The following is an 8,817-nucleotide window of genomic DNA, read 5'->3' as shown; positions in this document are numbered from 1 at the left end:
TCCATTTTTCTTACTGTGAGGAACTCCGTTAAGTTAAATGCTTCACTTTGTGTAAACACCGGAATACAAGGGATACGCCTTATGTCTTTTGTTCTGTCATTGAAGAAATCCTCCTTAAAACGTGTACGTACGACCTTACAAGAGAAAGCGCGCACGTGTGTGGTGCGCTGTCGTTGACACGGCACGTGTAAAGACAATGCGAGGCTGGAAGGAGGGAAGTGGTGGCGAAAGCGACCTGCTGGCCGCTGTCGCGTCGGTCGCTCTCGGGATATAAGACACGGCGCCCTTTCGGACGAAGAGGACGCTCCACACTTAGCTGAGAAGAAATCTTCAACTGCGAAGCGACACATCAAGCGCCGTGGGCGGAGCTCGGTAAGTCTTTGCATGCTTTAATGCGGGCAAGCGTTGTCAAACATTCGTTTCTAAATTTACAGCGGTACTTGTTTTTATGTTCGTGGTATTCATTTCTAGTATGGAACTCAACCAAAGAGGGTAATCTAAACAAGTTACTAATATAAGACAAAAGAAATTTCTACGCATTATTACTAACGTACCATACCTGCAATCTACCTCCCAGCTTTTTAAACAGTTCAAGATACTCAGAGTTAGAGAGCTATATAGGTTTAGCCTATGAAGAGAATATTACATTAAACAAAAGAGCGGAAGCAATACCCTTACCGACATTGTCCGACTATGCTTAGCCGATTCCGTATTCACCAACAGACCTGCCCGATTTTTGAATATATCAACCTGCCGGACTAATTACGGTCGACAAATGCTGCATGATCTTTTACCACGTATGTTAAAGGACTATGTAAGTCAACGTGTCGAAAGTTCTGAACTGCAAATTTCTGATCTCATCGCCATGTTCATCCGCTGAATCTTACTCTATTGTGTACCATGTGTTATGCGCTCAATTGGTGCAGTGTGATGTCGTTTACTTTTGATAAGTTAAATGTTTGTACCTTTTGCTACGGTTCCATTTTTATTGCTGTATATTTTGCTTTATACTGACTGAGCTAGCTGCGTCCTAGAACATTGTCTTTTAGGCTGTTCGCGCTGCTGCCAGTGCGCGATAAGGGGGGGGGGGGGGGGGGGGGGGGGGGGAGCAATGACATCTCAAGCTCCTGTTTTCACTGTATAGTGAGAAAAAAATAATGAATGAATGTGTGAATGAATGAATGAAATGTTTTCTGGAGATCATACTCAGTTTCAGAGCATTATTTAACGGAACGAGGGCGACGGGAGGTAATTACCTGTCATTCTCTGTGAAACGAGAAAACGCATTGGAATACACTGGTTCGGTTACTTCGTGCATTATTAAGGCGGAAGCCTTTAATGTCTCATCGTTGTAAGCAGCAGTTGTCGAAAGAAAATGTCACGCTTTTCAATTGGTGGAAACGGTCGTGACGTCACAGTGCGCATATTTCAAACGGGGCCAATTGTACTTTCGCTAGTAACGATAGTGCTGCTCCAAGTAAGTGGGACTGAGCTTAGTTAATTGCTTAATTACCCAATTAGCCTAATTAGCTTTACTAGTCAGGCCATATAAATAAATAAAACCGATTAAGAAATTAGTCGAGGTCAGGAATCGAACCCCGGTCTTCGGCGTGAGAGACGAGCATGCTATCCACTCAGCCATGCAAGCTCAATGGTTTGGAATGAACAAAGGCACGTCTAGTGGATACGGTGTCTTCACTCACTCTCATCCTCCTCCATTCCCTTCCGGCGAGGTTTAGGTGTCCACCGACAAATGAGAGAGATACATTTCCTTTCCTCAAAAACTAATTTACCGACGAGCGAGGCGTAGAACCGAATGGGCGATGGCGTTCTATGGACTCCTTGGCAGCGTTGCAAGACGCTGTCGCGTTCCACTCTTAGGAAGGCGAAGCTTAACATCTTACCCACACATCAGTGACCACACTTTAGGTGAAAAAAGTGCCCCCCTGAATTTTGTGAGACAGTTACTGCGTAATTTCCTTTCCTCAAATACAATTTTCATTTTCTTCATTACGGCTCCTCTTTATCTATCTTCTTTCACTCCCACTTCCTCCCTTCCTCTACGGTGCGGTTCACGTGTCCACCGAGATGACGGATAATTACTGCGCCATTTCCTTTCCTCAAAAAGCGTTGCGTTCAAAGGGCAAGGCATCGCGCCGAACAGGTGGTGGCGTTCCGCGGCAGCGCTACAACGCGCTGTCGCGTTCCACTCCTAAAGGCGAAGCTTAAGCGGCATTAATTAGCAGTTAATTAGTATTCAGGCATTAATCAGTAATTAACCATTGATTAGTGATTTGTCATCACTTAGTAATTAGTACTCAATTATATGTGATGCCACCAGTGCAACAGAAACAGCGAAGGTGGTGCGGAAAACGCTTCCGCCTCTACCCACTTTAGACAGTCAAAGTGCCCCCTGAATTTTTACCACAGGCTCAGTGTGGGAATCGATTGCGCAGTTGTGTGTCGATTATTATTGCTTCTTCTTTCACGCATACTGATCGGTGCAGCATTACTGTTTGTATACGCGCTCACTCTTACAATGTTTTTCTGCACAAGACCGCCGTATACATGCGACTAAAAAAAAAATAGACTCATAATTTCACCCTGAAATGGTTATGCAATTCGCAGTTGTCCTGGCAAGCGCCGCGAGAGCATGCCGTGTCCGTTCACGATGATTCGATGAATTAGCTCTCTGACGTTCATGAACAGTTGTTTGTAGATATTCTTTACGGCCAACAGGTGTGTTGGCGGTGGAAGGCGGTTTGGGCACGTGAATATTTACTAGCGCCTTCGGCTTACCTGGTTATGCGCTCATTGCGGCATGAAAGTGAGCCGGTACTGTATGTATAGAAGAAGTCATTTAACACGTTTTTAGCTTGGTTACGATTGACCTTGCAGGGTTTAGCACGCAGCCCAAAATCTGGTGGAGTTCACTTACGCGTAGACGAGACGTGCACTCAGCAGTTATCATGCAGATTTTCTACGCCACCCTGTTTTAATTCAATGTTATTTCATGGATAAAACAATTCCTCTATAACAGAAAACAATTCACCTCTGTCAACGGCTTTAACACGTCTTCTGTCCCCGTAACATCTGGAGTCCCCCAGGGAAGTGTACTTGGCCCTCTGCTTTTTTTAATTTTTATTAACGATCTACCCAAGTGTGTATCGTCTCAAATTAGGTTATTCGCAGATGATTGTGTAATATATCGTAATATTACTAATGAAACCGACCGCCATTCACTTCAAAGCGATCTTGACGTTGTAAAGGCTTGGTGTTCCTCCTGGCTAATGTCTCTAAATGCATCTAAAACGAAGTTAATGTCGTTTAGTAACCGTTCCACTCGAATTCCTACAGCCTACTTGCACAATAACGATAGAGTAGAACTTACAACAACTTACAAGTACCTAGGAGTTCACTTTCAGCCTGACCTAACTTGGCATTACCATATTAACACAATCTTAGCATCAGCCAATCGCGCACTCGGCCTTCTTAGGCGTATTCTCAAACACGTGCCTTCACACTTAAAAAAACTTGCTTACATCACGCTAATCCGCCCGAAAGTTGAGTATGCTTCTGCTATTTGGGACCCTCAACCAGCTCACATCATAAACAACATTGAATCCGTGCAAAACTGCGCTGTCCGCTTCATCTTTTCAGATTATTCACGCTTCACCAGTGTCACAGCATTAAAACAACGTGCCGAGTTGGAACCGCTATCATGTCGACGCCATTTCGCTTGCCTAACCTTACTTCACAAACTGTATCACCATCCCACCCTCCACAACGACTTCTTTTTGCCACACCCTGCAGTCTTTCCTCGCCGCGACCACGATAACAAAATAAAACGCATAACATACCGTTCATCGCTCTCCGCAAAATCATTCATTCCTCCACTATAATAGATTGGAATAACATGCCATCACACATAGCTACTGAGGTTAACCTACAATCGTTTCAGCATTTGGTAAGGGAAACCATGGACTAACAAATTTGGTATTTTTGTTGTATTATGTGCATTTAGTGAGCATTTTATTCTGCGTTGTTTGTTCTGTTATTTGTGTACATTACTAGCTTTAATTCACTATTACGTGTATTTTGTTTCAAGTGCCTGTGTCATATTGTTATGCTTGTATCCCCCCCCCCCCCCCCCCTATGTAATGCCCTCGCATGAGGGCCCTTAGGAGTGTTGTAAATAAATAAATAAATAAAAGAGGACGCATCAGCTTACTTCCTGACGACGGCTACAAATTTTGGAACATGAGGATGAGGGAAGCTCCATAAAGGAGAAAATGGTTTTCAAGTAGGTGCGAACACTGTGCCGTAGTTTGCATTTGAGGAACACCTCTTTGATTCAGAATATTTCCATCACCTTAGATCTCACAGAACAGTGCACAGTTCTTTCAGGACCGTAATGTAGCTTTTCGATTTCCGTTTAAAAAGCTTTCTACCCTTGAGATTCGAGCACTTACCCGCGAGCATTTTCATTTTAAAGACGCTTTTCGATCCATAGGGCAGGACTACTGACATGACTAACAAGATATTCGCAGACACCACAAAGCGTATACATAACGCAATGAAAACAGCTGCAAGAGATCACCAGCACCAACACGCAAACTATAGAAAAATCTTCTCGCATCGTTCATGCTTGCTTACTACCATGCACTTGGTATAAAATCACAGCTATTGTTTGTAGCAAAGGATGCATTCAAAACACATCTTGTGGCTGTAACGTTCCTGTGATATCTGCAACAACGGCCTTCATAAAAAATGTAGTTCTTAGTTCGCGGGCAACAAAAATGTCGTGTTTTGGTCTTCTCGCATTTATAATAAGAAGAGAAATGCTGTAAGACAAAGTTTTTCAAACTTTACCTCTTCATAACCTCGAGCATATTGTGTTTCTTTGTCCACCTCTCCTGTGCTCACGAACAAAAAATGCAGGAAAGATTTGGACTCACTTGCCTGCAAAACCCTGCAAGAACATCATTCTAGGAATTATTATGGCGGGCGCAGTTCCAGCGATACTGTTCCTCGCGCTGTCCTTCATGTGCTGAGTTAAACCATCAGGTACGATAGAGTCTCCTATTATCATGCACAAAATCTACATATACAATGGCTTGCACTGACTACCGTTCTTTTGTAGAAAAAGAAAGGTCAAGGGGCGCCGAGCCCTTTGCGATTGCTCGTATACAGAGTGAAATATATGACAACAAAGCCGAAGTAACGTCTTCACTAGAAATAAAAGTACTTACGCATCCCCAACTTAGTCAATACGACCGGAAACAAATGGAATGTACTGAAACTGATTTTTCGCTAAGTTTTAATTTTTTTTATTGCAGCACTTGAGAGTGCTTTGTACACTCCAAAGACAGCGTTTGTATGTAGCAAAGTGTGCGGGGAATCAGGTAGTTGGTGTGTTTTACAATGAATCTATTAGTGACTCGCTTGCACGGCGAACGTCATGGTTCGGAGTCGGTATCTAGTGCTGGCATAAAACATAAAATCAGCAATATGGCTTTTGTGACGCCATCTCACTGGCAGCGAGGAGCTGTTCGAGTTCGTTCCGCACAGTTGTTGATGGAGTCACTTCAGTTAATCGCAAAAGCAGGTGTTCCACCTGCCTTGCTCCAACGCATCGATTGGAAGGTTTAGTATTTGCCGAGGCATTTTTTGCGATACATTTGTCATTTATCCGTGCGGCACGGCACATAATCATGCTTCGCTCGTTTAGGCTAGTTCGCCAGATGGGTTACACTGCTTGTGCAAAATGTTGTAAACCCCAGCGGATTTTCGCGTTGCTACCGTGACTAGAATGCTGTTGACACAAAAAACAATTTGTATTTTTGGAGAATGCGAAATGTCTTGGCATCGCGCAATAAATAAACCTTAGATTTTTCCGACCTAAATTGTATACAATATTCTTAGGAGTAGCTCCTGAGCGGCACTCACACCAAAATGTGGGTCTGGCCACAGGCAGGTCGTTACGAGGGCTATTTCTGAAGGCAACCAAGACACAGAAAATATTCACTGGACGGTTACCACTGGTGTACTGTGATATTCAAAGGCATCTGTGGTATTATAAAATTCCGATTCGGAGCATCTGAGGCCAACTTTTGCTCAGAGAGTTGCCGTAGCTGCGTACAGCAGCTTATCACGAGGTGGGGCGTTTTGGGGGGAGTGGGGAGTGGGTATGTATGGTGGAAGAGTATGAATAAGTAAGGATGAAACCACATTCATATTCAGCGGGCATCCGGCATGATGGGCGTAGCGAGGCAGGGAGGTGAGACGATGAGAGGGGCTAATGAGACCAGCGATTGACTTCTGGCCATGTGCCTTGCACGTTGTCATACTTCCATATATGACGTTACACCATTCTCACTCACCAGCGCGACCGGTAGCGCCTATTGTGTTACAACGCTAACAACTATGCATAACGTGAAAAGTGAGACTAACAGCTAGCGCCGAAAAGAGAGTTGCATGTTTACCCGAACTAAACGTTCTCTCGGTTTTACAAAGCTGCCGCTTGCGACGCCGGTGGAGAGAAGCTTCACGACGCTGCGAAGACGTTGGTGCAGAGCTTCCCCTCGGAGCACTACAGCGACCTGAATCGAGAGTCGGACTGGTTTCCTGGTGTGACTTTGACCAGTGTGAAGCTTTCTGGACTTCACGAGTGCGAAATACTCGGACCTGTCCAGGGTTACTGCAGGGAGAGAGAACAAATGGCTCAGGTAAGGTCTCCTTACTCTTTAGCGCTTATACTGTAGAAAACAAACACCAAATATCGCATGAAAGACTGAGTGCTGTTATACGTGGAGCTTATTAGAGATTTCACGTAACACTGTGGACGTAAAAAAACCTCACCAAATAAAAATTTTTGCTGGGCTAGTTAGGGCTTCATTCTTTTAGATAAACAAGCACAAAAACATACACACAGTTGCTATAAGTGCTGTCGTACTAAAATAGTGGAAACGTGTCTTTAGTGCTGTGCTGTCTTCATCCGCTGTGAACGACTCTATTTCAGGCAGTAGTTGCGTGAAATACACACACAAACAAGACAGGGTACGGGGCGAGCGCAAACTAATAACAGATTTTATTCAAAACACAAAGCATATATTTGAAGCAAAAATAATGTACTTCCAGCATGCGCAGCGATATTGAACAGCATGCGACAATCAGTAGCACGCCAAGGCCAGAACTTACATAGTCTTATCGAGGAAGGCTGCCTTACTATTGAATAGTACAACCGAAGATGACGGAACACATAAAGATGGGCCCACTGAAGAAGAAATATGACTATGTAGAACGCCTCTATGTTGCGCTATTTTTTGCCTAATCTTACCAACTTGATCCGTACTAATTGTTTGCCAGAATCTATAGAAAACCAACCAGATAGTATATAGCCTATCTCATATTAGCACCTCTGTACAAATGGGTGGCAGGGGGCAGGTGTTACTTGCCATGGCTGTGGTAGCCCAGATTGCCTCCTGCCTCTTCCCGCAGGAATCCCCTGTACGGACCACCACCACATCCGGAAATACTTGCATAGCTCGCGTCTTCTGAAAGAGAATCAGTCAGCGACGCCAAGCACATTAACACGAAATTCAGAGAACATACGGGCATCACTATTACACTAAAGAATTGGTCAACCGGACCCTCACTGGCCTCGCTTCGCGGTGGAGATGGGGGCTGGGCCCCGCCCGAATAGTAATGCCTCAGGCTTATGAGCGGACGACTTCGTCCCCTGGGAGGTATGAGTGTGGGGGGTCCAGATGAGTTGATTGTTGTGATATCAACGGCCATTGCTCATATCTCTCGTCCCTCTGATCGCCTGAGATGTCGGGTCGTCCTCGCAAGGACCATTTTTGGATGCGCATGCCGGTTACAGGGTTAATACAGGGACTTCGTGTTTCGTGTCTCATAGTGGAGAACATTGTTGCTTCTTTCGAGAGCTGCAGTTTTAACTCCATGAAATATATCGCTCCCAGTAGCTTTTCGCTGTTTCGCGCGAATAATCATTCTGAACTATATTCACGCAAGTAGCGAAAAATCAAAATTATTCCAGTTGTATGCGATTCGTGTTCGATCTCGTTTGAACTTTCGCTATTCCCATTCGACTTGGCAGCGAAGCTAGAATATTCTTATTCGATTCACTTTCGAAAGAGCACTATTCGCAAGCCCTGACGTCAGTGGTTGCTCCGTCCGAATACTACAACGCTACCTGCATGAGGCAGTTACACCTCGGCTGTTGTAAAGATTCGCGTTAACGCAAGGCTACACCTTCGGTCACTTTTGTCGCCCCCAGTTTTCTTGTAAGCATGCAGACGTTTGCTGCAGCGGGCGCACCTTTCTCACTGCGTCAACTGGCGGTCATCGTGCTGTCCTCTTCGTTTCAGGTGGAGCTGCACTGCGCGTCGCTGTCGGCAACCGTCGGCTGGAGCATGTGCAGCGGCCGCAACGGCACACTGATCAGCTCGCTGCGTTACGCCAGACTGAGCCTCGAGTTCTTTGTGGAAGGCTCCGAGGAGGGCGGAAGTGACGTCACGTTGAGGTCAGCGGGAACGGTGGCACCGTCCGCAGTGACAGGCGCCACCCTTGAGTTGACAGGATCGAGCGAGTTCCTCAGCAGGACAGCGTCCACTCTGGCTGCCACTCTCTCGGAGCCGCTGAGAGACTTCTGGGTGGTGTTGCTACCGGGACACGTACTGGAAGTGCTGCATCCTAGAAAAAACAGAATAAAGCAGAGTGTGTAAAGTTGACAACGCGGTGAAATAAAGGGCCCAACTTTTTTACAGTTATAATAAAGAAGTGGTGCTTCAG

The 8,817-nt window shown here is 45.3% G+C and overlaps 1 protein-coding gene across 1 annotated transcript; it reads left to right on the top strand.

The window, feature by feature from the left end:
- Positions 1-231: 231 nt before the first annotated feature.
- Positions 232-8,817, top strand: LOC149331199 (uncharacterized). Its single transcript, XM_089555419.1, has 4 exons — positions 232-372; positions 4,942-5,067; positions 6,517-6,728; positions 8,394-8,817. The coding sequence occupies exons 3-4, from the start codon at positions 6,720-6,722 to the stop codon at positions 8,748-8,750; spliced, it is 366 nt and encodes a 121-aa protein (XP_089411545.1). The 5' UTR covers positions 232-372; positions 4,942-5,067; positions 6,517-6,719; the 3' UTR covers positions 8,751-8,817.

This window comes from Amblyomma mixtum, chromosome 8 (genome assembly GCF_055824585.1).
Source record: "Amblyomma mixtum isolate Tamu chromosome 8, ASM5582458v1, whole genome shotgun sequence".
Classification (NCBI taxonomy): Eukaryota; Metazoa; Arthropoda; class Arachnida; order Ixodida; family Ixodidae; genus Amblyomma; species Amblyomma mixtum.
The sequence above is the reverse complement of the archived record's forward strand: the minus strand, read 5'-3'. Positions and strand labels throughout refer to the sequence as shown.